General features: G+C 39.5%; 1 protein-coding gene across 1 annotated transcript; it reads left to right on the top strand.

Annotated features, from left to right (window-relative positions):
• Positions 1 to 2,449: 2,449 nt before the first annotated feature.
• Positions 2,450 to 16,531, top strand: flvcr1 (FLVCR heme transporter 1). The gene is made up of 10 exons (XM_040017710.1): positions 2,450 to 3,486; positions 3,953 to 4,097; positions 4,841 to 4,981; positions 7,778 to 7,845; positions 9,893 to 10,002; positions 10,921 to 11,031; positions 11,431 to 11,536; positions 11,867 to 11,978; positions 12,094 to 12,161; positions 13,356 to 16,531. The coding sequence occupies exons 1-10, from the start codon at positions 2,788 to 2,790 to the stop codon at positions 13,452 to 13,454; spliced, it is 1,659 nt and encodes a 552-aa protein (XP_039873644.1). The 5' UTR covers positions 2,450 to 2,787; the 3' UTR covers positions 13,455 to 16,531.
• Positions 16,532 to 26,091: the final 9,560 nt, after the last annotated feature.

Below are 26,091 nucleotides of genomic sequence, written 5' to 3'. Positions count from 1 at the left end.
AGGCTGAGAAACTGACCATGATTCAGGTTTGAGGCTCAGATTTAGCACGTTAAACAGCCATGCTCTCCTTTTCTGCAAAACCACCCAATGAGGTGGAAAGGACCTACTGAGGCTGGGTCTGTCAGCAAAAACATGTGGGCCACATGTTTGACAACAGCAGTCATAAAACAGGTGACCTGTAGGGTCCTAATGTAATGGCATGTGTGCAAACTCTCATCACTGACATTTCATTTCTCTGTACTGTGGAGCAAATGAAGGTACTAAACAAATTTCATCCTTAATAACGTAATACGGGAAATTGGAATATCTGGAAAGTGGGATTCTTTGATAAACTAAATAACTGTGGATACAGGTTTGCTGTAGTTTTAAAATATTGAATCTTTCAGCCTTTTAGAATTTAATTACCTAATTAAATATTAATATCTTTAAAGTATTTGGGACAGACACACAGTTTCTTGTGTCCATATCAGATCTACAGAAACATTTCTGTAAAATCTTCAGAGAAGCCTTCTTACAGCCCTCCTCGAAGTGCCTTCTCTCCGGGAGCTTGACGGGGGCAGGCCGCTGGGTGCAGGCTTCTCTGCGCTGCGGTCCGCCGGTCAGAGCTGTAAGGAGAACCGAGCTGGTCTTCAAGTGACTCCGGTAATGTCTCCTCTGTGATCTCTCCCAGCCCTGCCGGGGGTTCATCTCCACCTGACACCACGTCTCCCTGCTCTGATTCAGCTCCAGCAGAGCCCGATCCTCATACCCGGACATCACTTTTTATCTTTGTAGGAAGTACTAATGTGGACTAGATTTCCTTTCATAAATTATCCAAAGGTAAGCTGTGAGAATGCACTTGTTACCTGGGCAACAAGAAACCGGAAGAGGGGTCTCAAAGATAATTTATTAAGGGAGATGAGCCACTCTGTGCGAGCGAAAGTAGAACATCCCTCGCCTCGAGATTACTAGAATGTGGAGTAAGAATCCCACATCAGATATTAAATTTCAAATTTAGTCGAGGTGTGATCTTAGTTTCCTTTGGTTTTGTTTTATTCTTTAGTTGTCAGGCTTTCACAAAACACTGATATATGAGAAAACAAGCCTTGTACGATATTCAATCTCAGGTATTCTACAGTCTGCAGAACCTGTAAAGCCAGCTGCATAAAAACAAAATAAATAAAACCAACCACTGTGTATAATTAACATAGTTGTGACGTCCGGAGTGGACAGAAGTTTGATTGAGCCCACTGAAAAAGGACCTAATAATAATAACTGGGATATTTAGAAGCTGGAGATTTATAAATGATTGCAAGCTGAATATTTACACATTGTTCAGTGAAGTCAAACAACACTGCACTGCCATTCATTGGAAAAGAAACACAGAAAGGGCTGTGAAATGTTGCTTGCTTTGCATTTTAAAGTCCAGTAAAGAGATCAGATGCGTGTAGATTTTACTGTAGGTGTGAATCACCTGTAGGATCAGACTTGCTGCGGCATCCAGTCTCACTGGGTCACACTAGGATTAGAGCAGATAATGCTCAGCATATGGACAGGCTACTTTGAGTATATGGAACAGGCAGCGTAGCTACAGACTAAAGGAACACTGATTAGTTTTTGATTAGTACTGATTAGTTTTATATTTTTTCTATCAGTTCTGTTCATCTTTACTTGTATACCATTTACAGTATTAGAGGAAGAACCCCTGCAATCTGATAATCCCCATTAAGGTAGGGCTTGGCGACTGTGGTGAGGAAGAACACTGTTTTATCAAAGTCTCCCATAGGCTCAGGGAGGCACAACCATCTGTTGTGACCAAAGAAAGAGGAGTGTAGATAAAACATAAAATCCACGAGAGAGTGGCCAAACATTAGTCGCATACAGTAGTGGCATATTAGCAGCAGGAGTAAAAAGAAAAAGAAGGAAATGCTCAGTGCATCATGGGAAGTCTCCCAGCACCCTGGGCATACAACAGCATAAATATCAGGTGAGTCAAGCGTGCCTGCTCCAGCCCTGCTTTAAACAAAGCAGCCTCTACTTTGTTTAAAGCAGGGCTCTAAAAGTAGAGGGTGTGTCTATTGCTCCCAAACTGAGCTGTTTCCACGGGAGAGTAGTCTGACAGTTTAAGGCCGTGTTTCTAGGAACCACTGACTATGGTACCGAGAGATCTCACAAGAAGCACAGATTACATATGAAAATAACTCACTCATCTAATTTGGTAGAAATTAGAAACAGTCTAACATCCACAAACATTTAAATGATCTCGCGTTACTTTTTTGGTATTAGAAAGCAGATTAAAGAGAAGATGATTTAGTGACGAAACTGACTCGTTTTGACTTCCTAGCAGAGACTTTTCTTTACGTGTGCATCAGAGCTTCCACGGTTACCATTCACACATACGCCCAGACAGGCAGCACTACTAGATACTACAAGCTCATGCTGCTCTGCTATTGGCTCATCGCTATCGAAAGGCTTTGTGTCAGAGTCGGTTTAAAAGGTAGAGAGACGTATTGAAACCACCAGACAGGGAGAGAGAGAGAGAGAGAATCAAGTGTGTCAGACCGGGAGCAGCACGCTGTTTGACAGAAGCCGGGTATTGTTTTCTAAGGAGTGTTGAGTGTTCGAGTATTTTCATATTTAGGGATGTGTAGTCAGCAGTTGTTCATATTTCAGTCATCTGCAGCTCAGCCTTCTTTTTCACCGGTAACCAAATGAGGAAACCTCTCTGTTTCCTGCTCAGCTCGCCTCAGTCGATCATCTCTGGACTCAGCATCGCGCAAAAAGAGCAAAAGGCTGCGAACACGCATCATGGTCGCCGGTGAGCTCGTGCAGGAGCATCTGCGCGCGGGTACCGGCGCACCTGACGACATCACGGTCGGCAGGAAGGAGCCAGAGGACGAGGAACGGCCAAACGAAGCGGTGCACGCGGGCGGGGCCGGGGAGACAATCTCAAAGCGCGCGCAGGAGCTGGAGGAGGACAAGGAAGCTCCGCCTGATGAAAGAGAGGTGATGCTACCCAACGGAGGAGGAGGAGGAGAAGGCGAGGAGGAGGAAGAGAAAAGGCTGGAGACCAGGGTGTACGCCCGCCGGTTCGCCGTGCTGGCCGTTTTCAGCCTGTACTCCCTCGTGAACGCCTTCCAGTGGATCCAGTACAGCATTATCACCAACGTGTTCACGCAGTACTACGGGGTGACCAACGACAAGGTGGACTGGCTCTCCATCGTCTACATGGTGGCCTACGTGCCGCTCATCTTCCCCGCCACCTGGCTGCTGGACCGAAAGGGTCTGCGCTTAACGGCCCTGCTGGGCGCCGGCCTCAACTGCGCCGGCGCCTGGCTGAAATGCGCGAGCGTGAACCCCCAGCTGTTCGCAGTCACCGTCACCGCGCAGGTCATCTGCTCCGTGGCGCAGGTGTTCATCCTCGGCCTGCCTTCCCGCGTGGCTTCGGTGTGGTTCGGACCCCGAGAGGTTTCCACTGCGTGCGCCACGGCAGTGCTCGGAAATCAGGTCAGCGCGTGCGCGTGTCACAGATTATTGATAGGTTAGGTTTGTGTGGAGTTTAGTGAGCAGACCGAGTCAGGGGGGAAGAGAGACGTGATTCTATTTTAGTGATCATTCACAGTTTTTACAGCAAATGAACAACAAATACAATAATAACAGCCAAGAACTCACTGACAATTATTGACCCCCCAGAAATTATTGTACCCACGAACGAACAGTCTAAATTCCAACATTTTCCTTACTAGAAATAGAGAAATTAGAAAAACTTGGGACCAGTGGAACATACTAGGACTAATAAAACCTAAGAATAGGCCTATAGTAGATGAAAAATAATTTCTTAGCCACAGCCAACTAATGGACAAAACTATCATCACCAGATTATCAGCTCTTTATATGCTCAGTTTAGCAATAGTAATATTTGTGTAAGTAAATAATCTCTTCTTCTCTCTCTTCCTGTGCCTTTTGTTTGTAGTTGGGGACAGCCATTGGCTTCTTGTTGCCTCCTGTTTTGGTTCCTAACACCCCTGATAATGTTGAACTCACAGGTCACAACATCATGATTATGTTCTACGGTACAGCTGCCGTCTCCACGGTCCTCTTCGTCCTGGCAGTGATAGGTACACATTTAATGTCACACAGTCGCACGCTGGCTTACATTATGCAAAGCAGCATACGTTTTCTTGGTACTGCCAAATGTTTCAGTTGCCAGGGAGTGGTGCTCAAACTCAGACTTCTGTTGTGTACATGTGTACAGAGGCCTGCAGGTACAAAGAACACTGGCACACCTCTGCTTCCAGGTACACAGGTGTGCAAGTATGCTTTTGCGCATTTAAGGGCCAGGTTGTCTTCTTGAGACTAAGATTATTATAAATATTCTAAAAAACACTAAGCATCCAGTTCAGGATCATGAATTGGGTTTGAGATTAAGATTCTGCATCATTCTGTAAAGTGGGGTTAATAGTAGGTGTCTTTAAATAGCTATGACACCGTATGTAAACACACAGTGTTGAAACTGCAGCTGGTTTAAAACGAGCCAATCAAGAGTTGACATATTATCAAAGTTCCATTGCAGTAATTTCAGGAACTCCTGGTTTTGGCAGCTGACTTCCTGAAACTACCTCAGACTCTATAACAAATCTCTGATTTAACCTCATATTTGAATTGAGTCAAAAATAATCTAAATAAATAGTTTATAATTCAAAATGTGGGCTGTATGTATGCAGATGTGTATTATTTACATTTGATACCACATATCAATAATTTCCTAACTTTTCTGGTTCTTGTATGCTCACAGAGGCTCTGATTTATTTTCTTCTCGCATAAAAGGTCCATCACTTCACTGTTTCTGCCTTTTCCACAGTCATAAAAGACAGACCTCCTCTCCCTCCCAGTCAAGCACAGGCTGTCTTACCAGACTCCCCTCCTGAAGATTACTCTTACAAACAGTCCATCCTCAACCTGGTGAAGAATAAAGCCTTTGTCCTGCTCCTCATCACCTATGGCAAGTGTAAAACACCTGACTTTTACATTGTTTGTCTTTATTTTTGGTAACATTTTGGAGACTCTTTCAGGTCAGCAGATCTAATACATTACCATTAGTCAAAACAAACCCTGGCCACACTCAGCATATTCAGCCCTGATATTTCCTCCAATTATTTGATATGATATGAAGCAGGAGTCCAGTAAAGATTGCATAATACTACGATCATTACCTATGTTATCCTGACTTACGGCCTATGCTGTTATCATCATGATGAATAGTAGCAACTTCTTCTCACCCACCATTATCACCTATACAGATTATCATTACAATGTCACAACCTTATCACTATAAAGTTACTCCAGATAGCAGCATTACCCACAGTACTGCTACACATATTTTCTTTCATTTAGTATGCTTTCTTTTTATGCTAGAATTACTCCTCTATGCACACCTCTGTTTCTGCATTCTTAGAAAACAGCTGACCGCTGTCTCACCTTTGATAAGCTCCATTAAACAAACACTGTGGCACCAAGGTTGAATTTCATAACCTTTTTTTGCTAGTGTGTAAATTTCAAGATGCTTGGGGCGATTTGTTCTAAAGAGAGCAGCACTGGGATACTTAAATAATAATAACTGGATATGCTAATGATAACTGGGATGCTCACTTCATCTTCTCTCCAGGTGATATTTGAAGAGTCATTAATAAAACATTGTCTGAAAATCACTGAGGGTATAAATCACATCCTTTATAAAGAGTATGAGTTGAAACCCTCAAGAAAAAGGTACAGGGTATCAAACTGTACCTTTTAAATAGATCGAATTTTCATAAATAGATAAAAATGTTTCAGTGCCTTTCTTAATCAAATTCTTTCATAGTAACAGGTGAAATTATAAATCAGTGCTTGTACTTGTGTGTTATCTTACATGACGTGTTTTCCTCATTTGTCCAAGACAGTTTTCCCCTCAAGGAGACAATAAAGGCTAATCTAATCTAATACACACACACACACACACACACACACACACACACACACACACACACACACACACACACTGGAAGTAATTACAATGCAGACAAACAGAGCTGTGCATTTAGTAATTTTCCATCAAATAAACATTAACTTCTAATGTCGCAGCAATTCATTCTTGTGCTCTGTGAGTGAAATCAGTCTGAGGCCTCTGCACCAAGCACAAATTATGCACCCTACATGAGTCCTACTGCACTGGCAAGAGGACATTGTGGGCTTTGTAGTGATGCATCCTATCTGAGGGTTAGGCTAACAGATCACATATTTTCTAAAATCATATCAGATTGTTTCTTCGATATGGGGTGCCTTAATTAAGTTTAGTAGGTTTAGTTTATTAGGATTTCAGAAATATACATCAGTTTTACCCTTTTAAAACAAACCTTTTATTCCGTGTCCTTGGCAGTGTACGTGGATAAATGACTTGCTAACTCTTGGTGTCAACCTACGTCCCTCCTTCAGGAAGCTGAGGAAAGATTGAGGTAGAAAGGATTTTGCTCAGAATTGTAGAAGGAGAATCAGAGCTATTGTAGTCAGGAGAGGAAGTGGAGGAGGGTAGGAATTAGAGCAAGATGGTGAAAGTGCAGAGGAGGCTGTACAAGTTATTGCAGAGCCTGAGCAGAGAAAAAGTGACAGCACCGTTATGGGTAAGAAGCAATTTGTAACCCACACACACACACACACACACACACACACACACACACACACACACACACACACACACACACACACACACATAAATGTAGAATGCATAATGAGCTAAAATTTAGCTTACATTAAAAACTTTTTTTGATTTCTGTCATTAGTAATACATTTGCTAAAAGTACATTAAAGGTTGGCTCTAAGGGGAAAACAATAATGCCCTCTGGAAGGTGAGACCTCTCTTAAACTGACTGCAACAGGACTACATCAGTGCTACATCAGTAGCTGAGGAGATGTCCTGTTCTCCACTTTGTGCCAGAGAAACCAAATCCCACAACTTCAGCCTAACATACACAACACTTCATATCAGTAATAAACTTCAGGTATAGTCATTTCCTCAAAAGTTATTTCCTCTGAGCTTTCCTGTTTTGCTGTCTGGCCCTTCTCTACCTCGTCTCCTGACAGCACTAAGTCTGAGTCCCCTTTCACAATTCTGAGTGAAATCCTTTCTGCGTCACTCATATCACTCTGTCATGTCACACATGATCAGTGGGAGATATGACCTAACAACCCTAGTGATAATCAGGTGTGCAGAACAAAGTTTAAGCTAAAACGTCTTTGTTAAAATCATGTTTTAGTCTTCAGACATGTTACCTTCCCCTAACTGTTGATGTCCGTGAAATAAAAATACATTTTACCAGAAATCCACACAAAAATGAAAACGATATCATTACATTAAACCATTCTGCAGTCAAGCAAGACCAGATGTCCTTTACATAGGACTAAAAATAAATATTTCTTTTATTTTACTGTCACATATTTCTTTCAACCACAATACTTATATTATATAAAAAAAATAAATATCAAAAACTTTGATATTTTGCTTTTTGTTTTGGGTCTCAGAGGTTCAATGAAAGAAGAGCTATAACATCAATTTACAGTACATCACTACTACTAATGCTACTTTTACTGTTTGGTTCTTATTTTAATGTCTGCTTTGGGTGTTTGCATTCAGAATTATACTTATTATATATTATTTATAATTATAAACATCCAATTCTAGCTCAGTCATAATCCTCATGGATTATTTCAATTTTAAGATAAATGCAAAACTGTGCTCACCTTTGCCTTTGCTGTCTGTCTGCAGGTATAATGACTGGCTCCTTCTACTCTGTCTCAACACTTCTCAACCAGATGATCATGGTCTGTTATGAGGTAAAATCATCCATCCATCCCAGCTGAGACTGGGCAAGATGACTCTGGAGAAGTTATGAGTATCACGAGGTCATTTTAGAAATGCCAGTTAACATAACATGCATATTTTGGGACTGGGAGTTATCCATAGCACCCGGAGGCAAACCAAAGCAGGAATAGGGAGAACAAACAGACTCCACACAGAGAGGCCCCACAGAGCATGTGAGGCAGTTAGTGCTAACCGCTGTTACACATTACAGTACAATAATGTAGCAGACATCCATGACTACAAACACTCATCACAATCAAGTTGATTTGATTGCGACGAGGTTGTTATTAATAATTAACATAGTAATCGTTATTCTGAGCTCTTAGCTCATGACGATATTCACAGTTTTGTAATTTTGATCAGGTTGATTGGTTCTGGTGTCATTAAACTGGTCAATGGATTGCTCACTAGTTTGATATACTAATAAACATATTAATACATCTTGTGCAAACATCAAAATGTTTGCACAAGATCAAGCCCAATAACTCTGGAAACCCACTGGTTTGAAATTTCCATCTTACTTATTCTGATACTTTTGATGTTAAGAAGCTCTTTCGTTTGGTAAAAGCGCTGGAAACTTGCAATCAACATGCTTACTTACTTATTGGTAAGATAACTCAGTTTTCTTATATAGCAAGATGTTAAGTAATACCACATAACCTACTAACTTTATTCATGTTTATCTGGCTTTTTTACTTAGGCTAATAACTGTGATGCATCTGTTTTTGTTTTGATGCTTTTGAGACTTCAAGAAACAAGTAAAAGCCACCAAGAGACCAAAGTTGGCGAGTCATGAATGTGAGACATAAATGCTTTTAAAAATAACCCAAACAATAACTGGTGACAGTCAACAAAGCTAAACATCTCTCCTCCTTGCATACAAGTGTCTAATATATATACCGATTTCCAACCTCTACAACACAGAACTCAATAGACTCTTTAAGCATAAAAAAACGCTTAAATTACGCATAAAACCATCTGATATTGCACTTTAATATCAGCAGCTGCAGTTCTGTGTGTACTGTATTTTGAGCCAAAGGGCAAAGTGAAGCCTTCAGTTCACTGTTTCTCTTTAATTTGACCCTCATGTTCTTAAAGGTTATGATGAAAAGAGCGTGAGTGTGGACGCAATGTGGGTAAAATACTGTCATCATAGTGGAAAATTGTTACTCTGTCAGCACATATGTGCACCAGCTGCTCCACTTCGACCACTGTAAACCATGTTTGTGTCATTTATGTTACTCTGGTGAATGTAAAATGCAGATAAAACAGGTGTTAGAAAACTGCAGAGTGGATGGAGAGGCTGAGAGGGAGAAATATACAGAGAGGTTATTGAGAAAGCAAAGAACAGAGCAACTTGTGACGGCTGCGATGAGACACGAGGTTATTGTCTATGGCTCTGAGTTCATTAGCTGCTTTCATGCATGCCTGCATCCCACCATAACACACACACACACACACACACACACACACACACACACACACACACACACACACACACAAAGCTAAATCAACAGAGAGCGGGCTGATTCAGTCACTTTGAAAGACTCATGTCTTTTTTTCTCTGTCGCCATCAGACACTGTACACACACTGAGTGATGGAAAAGCTGATGCTCATTCAGCTGCTGCTTGTCTCAGCAATACAAACACACACACACACACACACACACACACACACACACACACACACACACACACACACACACACACACACACACACACACACACACAGAGATCCTCAACCTTACATGACCTTAAAAAACTCTCCGTCTCTTGGCTAAACTGTTAGATGACTTTGCAGCCCTCTCCCACCAGAAGCATTTTAAACCTCTGACCCCCCTCCCCCCAGCCTCCAATTAACAGCCATCATACTGACAAAACATGTGACTTTTTTTTAATCTCCACCTGCAACTGAGATACTATATGCTCAGTTTAAACGGAGGCTAATGCCTTTGAATCAGCTGTCTGCACTGTGGCTCTTAGTGTAACCTCTCCTCTCCTCTCCTCTCCTCTCCTCAGAACCAGAACCAGGAGTTGAATGCTGGTAGAATCGGTTTGACTTTGGTTGTTGCTGGGATGGTTGGATCTATCCTCTGTGGCCTTTGGCTGGACCGCACAAAGTTGTACAAGTAAGCGACACTTACACACTTACACAAGCTATAGATATAGTTTATGTTATAGGCTGGTGTCAAAAATATGACCCATCAGCCTGCAGGATGGTTTCTGGATGGCAGAAATATTAGTGTATTTTGCACATCTTTAAGAACGGTGATCCATTAAAGGCAGAAAGACTTCCTAATAACAAAGACATTACCTTTGGTCTGCCAAAGGACACTGAAGTAAGACTGTTAAACCGAGGAGCTGTGCCAGTGTGTTTCTGAGGGATATTACAAAAGGTTGATTGATTTAAGAAAAACTGAGACATATTGCTGAAAAGTGAAAAGTGTTTTTTCAGCGGTTATTATACACTGCAGTGTATAATAACCGCTATGGCATGCTATGGCAGCCTCCTCTGCTCACTGGACACTGCCACAGCAGCATTTGCTTGAATTATAAGGTCTATTTCACATTCAGCACTTTTGAATGTGTTTGAGAACAGGCTCTGAACCAACGGAGGGAGCATTTTAAGGTTGAGACAGGAAAAAACCCTCCCCAGAGAGCTGACATACCATTACTAAAATATTATTGTGAACTGTAGCAGTAAGATTCCCCTTCATGACAGCTAAGACCAGCCTGCATACTTTTGATCATATAGAGGGATATCAGAGTTGTTTCATATGTCTGACACAAAGAGTGGTAATCCCTCAGCCAGGAGGGCAGGTACAGTAAATTAAAGCGGTCAAACACCTGCCACTTTGGCCATGATTCAGTTTCTGCAATTAAAGCTCTATTTTAATGTTTTCTCATAGTTTTTGTCAGTTTGTTTTGGTCTGTGTGGGAGAAAAACAGTTTGATATGTTGAGAAGTATGAAGGCTGTGTTTGTGCTTGGTGACCATAATCAAATGAGTACGGGGGCTCTCATGTTCGCGCTGTTGCTTTTTCACAGGATCACCACACTGATCGTGTACATCCTGTCGTTTGTGGGCATGTTGGTCTTCACCTTCACTCTGGACCTCAAAAACATCCACTTGGTCTTTGTCACTGCTGGAGTCCTGGGGTAGGTCCAGCTGTTCTTAAGAAGCATTAAAGAAATATATATACATAGAATATATTTAGTGTTATAGTTATATTATTTAATAACAACAACAAACAAACCAACAGAGAACAGGCTTTACCTTCCTTTTAAACTGAGTATACAGATCTCAGTTACAAACTGATCAGCTGCTTTTCATTTTGCAGGCTCTGTTGCTGATGCTAGTACGTTAAATTAGCTTGTTTGCAGGCCACACATCTTTCAGTGTTTTTTGTTGAAACACACCCCACCCCTAGGGAGATACAGTGTCGATGTTTACATGTAAATACCAAATGAAAATACATATTCTTGCACATTATGTAGATCAGGTCATTGGATTTTGTTTTGACTCTAAACCTTGTTTCTGTGACTTCTGTGTTTCAGGTTCTTCATGACAGGTTACTTGCCACTGGGCTTTGAGTTTGGAGTGGAGATCACCTACCCTGAGTCTGAGGGAACATCATCAGGACTCCTCAATGCCTTTGCTCAGGTACTCCAGAAGCTGTGCAACACTTTCTCATACTTAAGGAGTGCCTTCTATTTGCACTATGGGCCACATCTGCAGTAAGAAAACATAAGATTGGACCTCTTTCTCCAAACAGCTTTTGATTCCTCTAATAATAAAACATTTTTTTTTATCTGAAGCATTTATTTAAAGAAGCTAAATATTATTTTTCATTTTATACCTTTTGGCTACAAATTTTCCGCATCTTCTTATCACTTTGCCAGTGATCAGAGACTGGAATGTTTTTTAAGGATGTAATGTACTTTATTAGCAATTGTTGCTAACATGCTATGTGGGTGTTTACTTATCTTGCAGATATTTGGGATTATTTTCACTCTGATTCAGGGAAAACTGACCACAGACCATGGCCCACTGTCTGGAAATCTCTTTCTCTGTGCCTGGATCTTCCTGGGAATAATTCTTACAGGTAAGCAGTGTGTGTGTGTGTGTGGGGGGGGGGGTTATATGGATGTCACTATGTGTTCATGTGTTCATTAAATGAAATATTAGATTTCTAATATTTTATGATGTTTTGTTTTCAGCCTTAATCAAATCAGAACTGAAAAGACACAATGTGAACATGGGAGCAGACGGCAATCACCTGCAAGCCGTAAGTCCTCCCAGGAATGTTTCAACTAGATTAAACAGTTTAGCTAAACAGTAAAATAAAATATTAGTATTATAAAATTTAACCTAATAAAGTTCTTTGCCTCTTGAAAGTAGAGTCTTTATCCGGAAACAAACAAATGTAAATTCACACGCTTACAGAAAATAAAAATTATATTTTTATTGTAATGGCAGAAAAGTAGCAATAATTGATAGTAAATGGAAACCATTCACAGGCACCTTTCAAAATATCTCTTTTACATTATGTTGTTGGCTTTCTGTGTCCTGTACAGCTGACTGTATTTAGTTTGAGTGTCTCTTTGTGTGATATTTTAATGTGACCTTCAGAGGTGACAGATTCTTGAACCTTTCTCTACTTTCCCTGAACATTGAGTCTCTTTTTGTTTCTGTTCTGGCATTTAGCCTTGCAAATTGTCCTCTAAGCAGACAAGGCTTTAAAACCCTATCTTTCGCACATTATCTTGCTGCCAGCTGGTTGTTTCTAATGATTTTGCTTAAAACCCTTTAGACAAGCCAGGCCTTTAAATCTGTTTAAGGACTCTCCATTCAGTTGATAAACCACCTTCCCACCATCCTGCTGAGTCACAGTTGAAGCGCCCTTTAGAGACCCGAGTTTATTCAGGCTCTCCTTCGTTGCTTTTATCACGTTTGAAGTTTTTTAAAAAAAATGGTTCACACAATCTTTTGTAGGTTATGAGGTTACCACAATTTAATAAATGCAAAAAATAAAATAGCAAAAATAATTTGTCCAACTGTTCCTTTGCTTCAGGGGTCACAAGTAATGCCTGCATGTTTTTATTGGTGCCATCTGGTGGCAGTGTTAAGAATAACGTTTTAGTAGGTGCTAAATAGAGCACAGGACTGTGCCAGCTTCAATCAGAACAGAGATTTAATCACACAAAATCTACAAATAGTAGATAATAAATTACATAAAGAGTAATGCTGGATTTGGATAAAACCCTGAATTGCCACATTTCTGAAATCCACAGCTCAGAAAAACCTAAAACCATGACGAGAAGAGATGTAAATAAGGAAATATCTTATAGTTACAAGAGTCACAGGAGTTGTTCTTTTGTGGGTTATTTGGCAGTTACTAGAAAAAGCCCAAAAAGAGATGTGTGCATCAAGTCTGATTAATTACATTACAGTTCATTTTGATTTCTTGTTTGTGTCCCAGTTTACTACTGATTGTCCTGGAGACTGCCCTTCAGAAAAGAAATCCAATGGAGCCAAGATGGAGCCCTCAGTCAGCTTCTCTCGTGAAACCTCACTGTGACCTGCCAAGTCACACAATCACAAACAAGTGAGACTATCTCCCTGCTCCCGTGGGAAACAAGTTGGCATCAAATACCTACAGCAGTACCTGCTTTTTGTTGCCAAAAATCTCCTCCTTAAAACTTGGAAAGTTGAAGGCGCCGGGCGTGAGCCAGGTCTAATTAAAGACAGCCACAATCTACAGGTGATTTAGGACAGGTGTCTCATGGATGGGATTGGTTAATGTTGTAACCAAGCTGCCTGACTCCTTTCAAAGCTCCTGGAAAGATTGTTGTACACTGACATGCAGAAGACACTCCATTGCACTTTACTTGGCTGTAGGTAAAGGTTGGCACTCTTAGCTGGTTAGTGAAGGAAAACTGGCTGGAACCCCCCCCCCCCAGTCCCAGACGACTGTGACACTGGTTCCTGTAACACTGCAAGAGAAAGCGAGCAGAGCAATCTTGTTCAGTTTTATACTGCCACAGATATTAGGCCACCATTTCCTGAGTTTACTTGAATTATTCTTTGATGCTCTACTCTAGATGTGAATCTCACTGTAAATATCTATTACATTTTTTTACATGGCAGTAATCAAAAGGTCCTTTGACTCAGATTAACTCCTGGAATCTGTTTCAAACCTGCTTCAGCAAAGAATACGGAACATGTTTACTGTTTTCTATAAAGCAGCATGAATTGACTGTATATAAAGGATGGATGTAGGTACTGTGACATCACCAACCCACAGTTTGAAACCTCAGCATTAGCAATTTGGAAGCTGCCACACCATGTTTCTTTTGGAGTCAGAAGTGACCATATTTAGATGAGAGGGTGGGGTGCTAGCTAGGGCTCAGCTAACTTTCGTTAGCAAACTGCATCCATAAAGTGCACAGGTCCACAAACACTGATCCTAAATAGTTCCAAGTAAAAGACTTCAAATTCTGAAAATAATAATGAATATTTAAGCTTCACGGACAGCTTGGATGGGCTTTTCCACACAGACAGCCATTAAAAGTCTTTCACAAAGCATCGGCACAATGGAGACGTCAATTTAGGGAAGTTGGTTTAAAAGATTCAGTTCAATGACATTTTATTTATACAGTGCTAAATCACAACAACAGTCGCCTCAAGGCGCTTTATATTATGAGGTAGACCCTAAATTTATACATACAAAGCGAAACCCAACAATCATATGACCCTCTATGAGCAAGCACTTTGGCGATAGTGGGAAGGAAAAACTTGCTTTTAACAGGAAGAAACCTCCAGCAGAACCAAGCTCAGGAGGGGCGGGGCCATCTGCTGCGGCTGGTTGGGGAGAGAGAAGGAAGACAGGGTAAAAAGCATGTTGTGGAAGCGAGCCAGAGATTAATAACTAGTATGATGACTAGTATAATGCAGAGAAGTCTATTAACACATAGTGACTGAGAAAGGTGACTGAAGAAGAAACACTCAATGCATCATGGGAATCCCCCAGTAGCCTATGCCTATTTTAGCATAAGTAAGTAAGGATTCAGGGTCACCTGGTCCAGTCCTAACTATATGCTTTAGCAAAAAGGAGAGTTTTAAACCTGATCTTAAAAGTAGAGATAGTGTCTGTCTCCCGAATCCAAACTAGAGCTGGTTCCATAGTCGAGGGGCCTGGCAGAAAGTTACATGCCTGTGTGGCACACCTGTGAAATAAAGGAACCACACCCTCACTTTAAGCCTTTAACTTTATCCAGATGGATGGTTATAGCTAAAAAGAAAATCAGCTCTAGTTTAGTTGTCATGGTGGGAGAAATTAGCTTCGCCCAGCTGTTTCTTGTAAATATGTTATTTTCATGTCGTGCTGAATTTGGGCATTTCAACATGGGCGTCTCTGGGAAATGACTCGTTTTTTGCGCCAATGGCAAGTGGCCAATCAAGGAATTGCACTTCTTTGCTAGATGATGTCTAAAAATCACCATGAAGACCTCATTGTGTTTAACTGTAGTTTCTTTTTACCGCAGCATTGTGTATAGATGTGTGCTGTTTTGCTGGACACATTTAAAGCTCCAGTGACATTTCATGGTGACTGAATGCACCTACTTGCTACGTCCCCCCCAAAAAGGTTCAATAGTTAAGGAAATGAATAATCCCTGAGCATTGTACCTTCTTTCTTCTGTTTACACACAAAGATAGTGTAGGATCAGAACACTTGATCTTAGAAGCTCTTTTTATAGAGACGCACACAATCATATCCTAATGTGAACACATGCAGTCACAAAGAGCAAATAGTTTAGTTATCATTTGGAGGGAAGGCGAAAGCTGATGACATGGTAACTCGGCGGTAATATCGCTCAATAAAACAGATTGTGGAACTCATAAATATGTGGAATGTGGAAATATGTGTATAAGTGGAATGTGCTGCAGTGTTTTCCAAATTTGGACCAAACAGAATGTAAAGATTTTCTGAGTTCAGCGCACAATTTTAAACACAGGCACAACTTTAGGCCTTTTTCTGAAATACATGATTTCAGTTTTAACTCTGTCCGTTATGCATGTCATGGCTGGTCGAGCTGCTGTTTGTGGGACGAGGAAAGCAGAGTGGACAGGAGAAGCACAAAAGTTTGACATCTGAATATTCTCAGTTTAATATTCCTACTGTATCCATAAAAGTTTTTCTTTTTCCTTTTAAAGTCTTGCATAAACGCAGATACTTTGGTCTTAGCTGACACGTAGCCTTGTTTCATGTTTGTGTCCAAGCTCGTAAACCTTGTAAGAAACACATTTGTTTTCACTTATTTTGACCTCATAAGTCCTGGTCTATAATGTGAAATGCATGAGGTCAGACTTCAATTCTATTTTTACTTAAAAACTGTAAATTAGAATAAATAACAGACTTATTGAGTAAGTTTCATTACAAATGTACTAAATAGGATGAAACAAAGCACAACAAATCATATGCACCAGGTGGCCTCTTCAGTAGATGTGCCGCACTTGTCAACCTTAGGGCTAATTTGTTATGGCTACTCCTCATACTTGATCGGTAGGAGGGCTTAAAAAAATCGGGCTCACCATCACAGACATTTACCTGTCCATTCTTGTGTTCTTTTAATTCAGCTAAGAACTGAAAAGATGTAGAAAGAGAGCGTTTGTTTTCCTCTGTGCAAGATTTTTTGGTATAAACATTTATTTTTCTGCTTTCTGCTGCAATCTCACCAACTCTTCACTCCAAGAGGATTCATGTCAGTTGACAGGGTCTCTTTGTTTTTCTGGAATTTGTAAGTAAATAAATATTGATTGACAATTACATATTGATACCACAACCTCAAACATTTTACTTTTACCCTTACCTTTGAGATGGTAGGGTATTTCTCCAAACAACTGTTAAATCCTCCGTTAAACCTTTTTTTTTCTCTCAGAATCTTTAAAATACTTTATGTGTAAAACATTTAGGAATATTTTATGCATTTTTCCTGTTTTCTGGCTTCTTGTTAATCAAGATATGTTTTGTTTTTTTACTTTTTCTGACTCACTGATGTTTGTAATTTTTATAAACTACTAAAAGGTTTTATCTGGAATATAATATATTTTCAGTCTATTTATTTTCCTGTGAGTATGTTACAGAAAACAGCACTTAACAATTACAATGATGAGGTGGTGAATAACATGGCCTTGTAGTCTGAAATGACTTCAGCCTCTGGGGTAAAAATATTTCATATTTTGTCAGCCATATTTTACACTGTCAACATCCAGTTTTGAACATTTCTTCATGGAAATAAATTATGTGAAATCAGTAAAGCATTATATGCTTCCTTTGTCTTGGGGATACTGTTTGGATTAACTGGGTCACTGGATTTAGTGGCTATTTTATATCAGCATTAGAAACAGTTTTTATGCAGCAAATGTTTTTAATGCTTTTGCATGATTGACAGTTTCTGTTTTCTGACATGTAAAAATCAAGTAGTTGAGGGTAGTTTGCGACTTTTTGTTCTCCCACACAAGTTTAATCTTTAAAGGCTAAATAGACCAAAACAAGCTGCTGCACATCGCACTGCATTGAGCCCCTAGCTCACTGGTATTCTCTCAAATGGTCAGCCAAAAGTTAAAAATAAAGAAAACTGGTTAAAAAATTGAATTTTTGCAAATGTGGAGGACTATTTTTTTTATCTGTGGATGGATACAAGAGATGTACGTAAAACTTTTAACTGGATTTTTTCTTGTTTTGGGTCTTTGTAGAGAATTCTGTTTTGACTGTAACAAAAATATGAATAATGTCACTTACCCGTGAAACAAGGATGTATATTGTAAATCTCAATGCCAATTATTGTTGAATATTTTCAAAGAAATAGCACAGTAGCCGAAAGTAGCTTTTATTTTCAAAGAACTTGTTATCCAGACAAGAGAAACTTAAAATAAGAAACACCAAGAAAATATCTTGTTTTTCTTCACTTTCAATAAAAGCATTTTACTGTAACATATTTGTTCTTACAGACTTTTTCTCGACTCAATAAGTAAACTCAGAACTGAACAATCAAGCTGATCTACCTATAAGTTCATTTACCTGAAAGTGAGTTAGACTGAAAGTAACAGACAAAAAAAGTTGCGTGCGAGCGACAGAGGAAAGTTGTTGTTTGAAGCTGTGGGCAGTTTGATAGTATGAGGTTGTAAGAATGTATTACGGATATTTACCAGAGAAAGACAAATACTTTATAAGATACTGTATAAAAATAGCATACTGAGGTAGGAGGGTTCTTCCAGGAACTGTGACACTGTTTTCCAGAGAACTGATCAGTAGGCGGTGACTTTGTACCTGTGTTATACCATAGATGGTTACAGCTGCGGTCACAAGTTTATAAAAACTCATCCTGAGCAAGAATTTCCTGATAATTCTGGACTTTTAACAATTTCTTTGAACTCCTCTCTTTCCAGGATGCCATGATTGTAGTACGTAAGCCTTTAATGACTTTAATAAATAAGAATTAGGTGCATATAACAGCACAGTGGTGCAGTGGTTAGCACTGGTTTCTGTGTGCAGTTTACTTGTTCTCCTCATGTTTGTGTGGGTTCTCTCTGGGTACTTGGCTAATTGGGGATCTTAAAAAGGCCATAGGCGTGAATAGTTGTCTGTCTCTGTGATAGCCCTGCGTCAGAGTGGCGACCTGTCCTGGCCCCCATCCTACGATAGCTGGGAAGGGCTATCCTTGTGTATGTGTGTACATTTTCCAAAGAGGGTGTTGGTTTATGTATTGGTGAATGTGGCTTGCAGTATCAGTATTTACCAAGAAAGGTATAAAAGTCAAACCAAGACAGGAAACGCATCCAAAAACTCCAAAGTGACCAATGTCAGTGGTCTTATAACATGCCCTTTCAACCTATTTTTGGCTGATGAGTTGGTGCTGTTACACAATTCTTTACTCATAAATACAACCATCAACAGGAAACACAATCACTTGTGTACCAGGAAGCCCATTTCGAGTCTGCGAGATGCAAGAACCTGTAATAATCCTGATTTTTATGCTTCAGTTTGAAGGTAATTATTCAGATTTTCTTTTCTTGGTTCTGTTATCTATGTTGTGGTGAAATATATACATTTTAATTGATTGTTGTTGCCATGTGGAAAAAAAGAAATACCAACATGTAAAGTATATTTTTAGGTTTTGGGTCATAATTAGAAGAATTCCATTGAATTCGGTTGACAATAGAATGTAAAGGGTTTTTAGATATCATATAAACCATCATAGATCACTTGACCCAAAGCATAAAGTGCACTAGGGATCTTACCCTGGATCTTACAGTGCATATTCTTTCACTGACTGTTCATTCCAGCTGAATATAAAGCAGCTGAAGGAAGAAAAACTATTAGAAAAACTCAAAGCTTTGATCTTTTAAACGTTGTTTTAACTTCCTAAGACCCGAACTCTTCCACGGCATGCTTTTTAATTTCTCTTTGATATTTGGGCTGATTGGGACCCGATGAATGTAAAAACAAGAATTACCAGATTTTTTTTTTTCTAAGAAAAATGAGAGCCACATATGAGGATATTCGTTTAAAATTTCAATAGAACAGTAGCAGTATAATGTCCTTGTAAGTGGATATCAGGCCCTTGTAGAGCAAAATTGAGTATTTTGGTCTAAATAACCCAAATAGTGATGTCCACATATGTGGACGCCAGGTTCTAGGAGGTTAAGAGAGAAATACAGTTCGTTCACAATTTTTTAGAAAAAGACACAAAAAAGTTAGTACTTATGGCTCTGTACTCCAACACCGATGAATTCATTTGTATTTTATTTTCGTATTTTCTTAAATATAAGGCTCAGTGCAAGTTTAGGAAACCCCAGAGTTTCTCAAATCAAAGAAATGTAGTATTCTTCAAAAGCCAAGAGCCACAAAAGAGCATATTTTCAAGTTATTAAATTCAAAAGTGAATGCGGAGACCCACAACTGAAGGTAGCTGCATTAAAGACGTAGCAGAACACTTCAAGGGGGGAATCACAACGTTTGCTGATGTCCATGTTTTCCAGTCACTGTCTGCAAAATTCTTTCATGAAACTGTTAAAAATATATTTTAAATTATGTTCCTTTGTCCCGTTACTATTGAGTCATGGTGCCTTCCTCATCTTGATAATTGGGTAGACTAGAATAAACACATCTTTTTTCTTTGCAGTATGCATCAGTACATCAAGCATTCAAGCATACATCACTCTTAATTACCGACTTGGAGATGATGCCATTCTCCCCTGTGACAACGCACCCCCTTTGGATTCAACATGCTCCATCGTTAGCTGGTTTCACAGCCGAGAGCTACCTTGGACTACAGAGGTGGTTCACAATGGAAACATCATTGAGAAAACAGCCCAAGCCGCCAGGCTGAGTCTGTACAGTAACTGCTTCCTGGGCATCAAAAGCATCACTTTGAAGGACTCTGGTGTTTACTACTGTCGGCCTGGGGACAACAATGCACTGCTTACAACTGTGTATCTAAATATCCTGACAAGTGAGTACACTGACCTGAGCGAACTTGATTTGCTAGTGATATTTAGAACCTCCTACTGACTGATTCTTTCCCAAACTGATCCTATGAAACACACTCCATATTTATGTCTGTGTGATTCTCTAACAATTTTCTAGGCCAAAATATGAAGATTATTATTGTTTTTATTTAAAACAGTTTCATTATGACAGATCATTAGAAGGATATGAGCATGATTTATTGGTGTAGAGAATTCAGTTTGAGGCATTTGGCTGTTCATTTAAAATTAAAAGGAAAAAATAACCCAAATGATAAAAATATAGCGAAAATACAGAACACAATATAATTTGATTTATGATTATTATACATGTTTCAAAGCATTAGGTTGAATAGGTTACATGGATTATTCCATTAGAATTAAAGTATAAAAGAAATGAGTAGAAAGGTAAACATGTTTATTTCTTCACAGCGGGCATTGGTGTAAGATACTTCTACCTTTATTACAAATCGGGGCATGATGCCATTCTCCCCTGTGACAACGCAGCCCCACTTGACTCAAGCTGCTCCGTCGTTCACTGGCTTTACAGCAAAGATCGATCTGGGACTGCTGCCATAGTTTACAATGGGGCCATGGAGAAGAACTCATCCCGAGCTGCCCGGCTCAGTCTGCACAGTAAATGCCACCTGGGCATCCAGAACATCACTGCTGAGGACGCTGGTGGTTACTGCTGTCGGCCTGGCAAGAACACTGACCAGGACACAGTTGTGTATCTACATATTTTGAATAGTGGGTACTTACACTCTGCTGTAAAACACACTACATGTATTTGTGTCTTCTTCTTTCTTTTAATTCCTTAATTGGGTTGCCTAAGTGAATCATCTGCCTCACCCTTTCCCTACCATCCTCCTCTGTCATACCAGCAATCTGCATGTCCACCTTCACTATATCCATGAATCTTCTCTGTGGTCTTCCTCTTTTTCTCCAGCCTGGCCGCTCTATAATCAACAGCCTTTGTCCAATATTTGTCCAATATTTCCTCGGGATGGGCCGTGGAGCGTTTAACATTTAGAGTTAGAAGCTGCATACATTGAAGTGTATTAAAAATTGTATGGGCTTTAGTCCCCATGACCCTAAAGTGGAATAAACTGGATGGATTGAAAACTTTTAGCATGCAGTAACTGGAAAGTAGCAAACTAAAAAAACAATGTTTTGACTAAACATGGATGATGAAATGTATTAAAGGCTTTTGTTTGAGTGATTTTAACACTTCAGATTCATGCTGACCTTAGAAACAACAACTTAAGAATAAAGTCTCACTGATGAATCCAATGAAATGTGCATAAAGCTGTTAAACATTAGAATTAGTTTGAGATGTGGGAGCAGCTGTGATGACCTAATTACATTTACTTTGTTTATCACCTATTTCTCTCAGTTTCAGCATCTCAGACACTAAATGGGGATGGAGACTTCACATTAAAGTGCGCTCTGTTCAGATACTCTGACCTCCATCCTTGTGAAGAGAACAGCATCCGCTGGCTGGACGAGACGGGAAAGATGCTGCTTGACAGAGGTGTCACAAACACTGGACGGACGTGTGTTTCACTTCTGACCGTGAAACATCAGCGAGGCCACAGAAAAACATACACCTGCCAGTTTTTTAAGGAAAACAGCGTGAAGATAGAAGCTCAGTACACACCTGTCTTCACAGGTAGGATAAAGAACAGATTGATTTTGGCATATAGCTTTGGTTTGTTACTGTAGCTTCTAAATGTTCAAAACATTGATGTTGCTGGACATTGACTATAAGGTTACAAGAAGGAAATTTAAGAAATTTAGGAATTAATATTTTCCTTCGTGTGTTTTTCACAGATTCCACAGATCCGTGTCCTCTGAGCTACATCATGTTGGCCCTTTGTATTGCAGGACTGATCCTAATAATTGCTATCATTGCTCTTATGAGAAACAGAGGTTAGACAATTTAAATGATAACAGAGCTGCAGGATATAAGTTTTACTGCAGAATTTCAAGCACAGGATCAATTTGGAAGGCTTTCCTTTTGATTTGGATGTTTTTTACCTATATCAAGCATTTATTTCAGTATTTGCGTCATATAAAGTTCGCTGATCAAAAATAATCAGAAGTTTCAGTTTAATTGCTGTTCTGTTACTTTTTCCAGCTACTTTAAAAGCTTGAAAACACCAAAGTGAGTTGAAGCTTGAAATATGTAGGCTTTTCGATTTAAAAATGTAGCTAACGCTTACAGTTTAAGTTAGCAGTTAGCAGTATGAGTCATCTAAAGTGCCTCTTGAACAATTTGGTAGTTTTTGAAAACCTATAAACATAATACTGGATGAAACTAGGACTTTATTTCACAGTTTTGCTGTTACAGGAACACTCTCATGAGTTAGTACAGGAAAGACATGCAAACCTGTCTTATTGCAGGATTTGCTATAAGGAGGAGGCACCACCTTGTGGCATCATTCAGTACTGCAGTATATTTACATGACTGACTGTTGCAGCATACTAATCTGGTCTTTAAAAGGCCTTCAAGTTAGATAAGTGCAACCTCAGATGAACAGCAACATATGCCATTGATACTGTGTCATTTTTATTTAACAAAAATGAAACAAAACTGCATAAGCAAACATGAAAAAGCACAGCTTTCACTGGAGGTTCTGCCAGGAGAGAAAGCCTCTTGTCTCTTAAAGGAATATGGCAGCACAGTTTAGGTTTATAAAGTAGTACTTGAACACACCAATGAATATCATCATGTTTGCAGAAAACAAGCAAAGCATATCAGTTCAAACATAGCAACCGTCTAAATTAACAACACAGGCATTATTTTTTATGTGTCTGTAATATCTAATACACCACCTGTTTTTGAAGATTTACTTGCGGTGTACTTAACAGGTTGATGGTGAACGTGCTGATTTTGGTGACCCTGAAAAGCAGTGCTGAGCTCAGAGCACCAACTTTATCTCACCAGGAACAAAGAGTCATCATAATTCTTTTTAGTTCTTTATCATTTTATAAATAATTTGTATTCTTCAGAAAGATCATGTTTACTTTCTCTTTCTTGTGCTTTGTGGCTTCTCAGTTCCTGCACAAATACATCATGAAACCTTTGGATACTGAACAAGACTGAAACACACTGTACAATGTGTAACTTCTAGAAAAATTAAATAATCTAATGGAAAATGCTTCATCTTCTGCTGTGCTTCACAGTAAAATTTTAAATGTTTACAATGTGGAAGAGGTTACCCGTAGCCGATGTTAAAATGAGGTTGGTAAATGAAGTGGATAATTTTCTCCCTCTGCTTTTTTAGGGCAATTTTTGTTGCTCACAGTGAGATATGTATTTGTATTCTACAGTCAACTGGATAAAAAAATGGGGGCTTGGTGCTTTTTATGCTCCTTTTTCATGGTGAACAGTGATATTGGAAGTCTTTTTTCATTAATTATGCCCTGATCAGCTTTTCTGAAACCAAACTTTCTGAAATTTCCATCTCAGAGTTAAGACCTCAGGATCCTGCTTGTGCATATGTGTTGACAAGTGATCAACACATATGCACACATGGTCACTGAAAAACCATGTGTCTCTAATTTGAGTAAAACTAGGTGCAAGTCAAATTTTAAATAACTTAAAAAAAAAAAAATTTTAAAAATGTAAACACATCATTGGCCAGCTAAATCGTTTTTTCCACCAATAACACAAGTAAAATATAGTCAGAGGCTTTTTGTGTCATTAAAGCATTTTCACTCCAACAAGCTTAAATGACATAAGGCAGAACCTGCATTTTTTCCTTGGACTTAATTTGCTGCAAACTACACTGCTGAACTAAACAGTCTATTTGAAGGCCATTTATTACTAAGAATAACCTTTTTAAATAGATCAGATTTAAACGTTCAGAATTCTATCTATTCTTTTCTGCTCATCCAATTCAGGGTCACAGGGGCACCAGAAGCCTGTGCCAGCTGCAATAGGGCAAGAGGCCGGGTATACTCTAGAGAGGTCACCAGTCTGTCACAGGGCTAACACAGAGAGACAGACAACCATTCACACGCTTGTTTTTCTTCTAAAAAAAGAGTCTATTAAACAACTGTTATAGCTGCTAAATTCATGGCCCAAAGGGCCAAACGAGACGGGAGGGAGACAGTCAACAAAATCAGGTTTCTAGCTAAACTAATGGAAACAAAACCAAAACTAGATTGTGATTAACTTGTAATTAAAATACACAAATAAAACAAAAAGGTAATACCCGTGGTGAGGGAGGAAGAGAAAGGGAACAAGATGTCAACTGCAAACTTCCACGCTCTGACTTCTCTGGCTTTATATACGTGGACGAGTATTCTGCGACCAACAGAGCTGGTTAATGAGATGGCAAGAAGACAATAAAAGGATGATGAATAAATCAGTGGCCCACATAACACCAGTAATCCCAAAGGATCACTGAAGCATTGCTCTGACCTATAGTGCCACTAGTGTGTTTTTTTTCTCTTCTTTTTAGATAATTTATTAATTAAATTTATCAAATGCATATGCATGCGTTTGGCGTATTGCATTTCCAGGGAAGAACTTTAATCTAATTTAATACAGAGAATAACAGAGTTCTCAGCATATTTTGCCTTTCCTTGTGTCTTATCCTGTATATGTATTTAATTGCAGCCCAGAGTTTGAAATAATGAGTATGTGCAAAGCTCACCTCAGGCACACAGCTCTGGATGTGACAACAGTTGTTCGTTCAACTTTTGGTACATGTGTTGATGAGGAGCAGCCAATCAGAAGAAAGCTTATAAAGGTATAAATGAAGACGTTTTCTGTCAGACAAAAGATAAAAAGGGGCTATACAAGGAGTAAGTATACATAATTTGGCCTTCTTGTCCTTCTTTTGTGACATGTATTTTACAGACTTTTAGAAACTCTACCAGGTTAAATTAACCGAGACCTGTTTTTTCTTTTGTTTGTTTTACTTGCCCCTGGGCTTCTATTGAAAAGCCAGTTATACACCGCACTGTCCCCATAGCTGATTTAGCATCTACTGTGACATAAGATTGACCTTGTGGGTGAAACACTTCAGGTAACATGGTAAATGAATGGCAATGAGTATGTTGGGGTCCTGGGTCATTTTGACCTAGCACTCTCAGTTTTGTTGCGTTTCTGTATCATGCTAAGATCATTTGTCATTCTAAGGAGTTATTCTTTGTTGTTCGGTTTAGTTGATTGGATTTCCCCTTGTGTCTTTACCCCCTGTGTCTCCCTCTGTGTATTGGAGTTCTGGTGCCTTATTTTCCCTCCTTGTGTTTTATTCCATGTTTCCCCAACCCGTCATGTCTGTGTTCTCCCTCGTGCTCCTCCGTGTTCTCTCTCCCCCTCCAGTCTGCCTCTCTGTGTATTTCCTGTTTTACTTTGAAAGTCTGTGTCTTACGTTAGTGTATTCTGCTTTGCTTCCTTGTCTCTTTGTGCCCAATCAGTTCTAGCTGTGTTGCCACCTGTTCCTCATTCCCTCATGTTCCTGTCTGTGTATTCAGTGTGTGTCATCTTGTGCTCATTGCTGGTTCGTCTGTGTTGTTTCCCCAAGTCTCCCTGCGTCTCTGTTTAAAGGTTTCTGGTATGTTTTTGTTAGTTTTTCCAGTTTAGGTTATCTTAGTGTAGCCAGGTGGAAGGTCAGTATTATGGGACATGCCACTGGATGGCGCTGTTTCTTTTGGGGTACCTCTGAGAG

The sequence above is a fragment of the Simochromis diagramma genome, unplaced genomic scaffold (assembly GCF_900408965.1).
Source record: "Simochromis diagramma unplaced genomic scaffold, fSimDia1.1 OVJJ01000802.1, whole genome shotgun sequence".
In the NCBI taxonomy this organism is placed as follows: Eukaryota; Metazoa; Chordata; class Actinopteri; order Cichliformes; family Cichlidae; genus Simochromis; species Simochromis diagramma.
The sequence above is the reverse complement of the archived record's forward strand: the minus strand, read 5'-3'. Positions and strand labels throughout refer to the sequence as shown.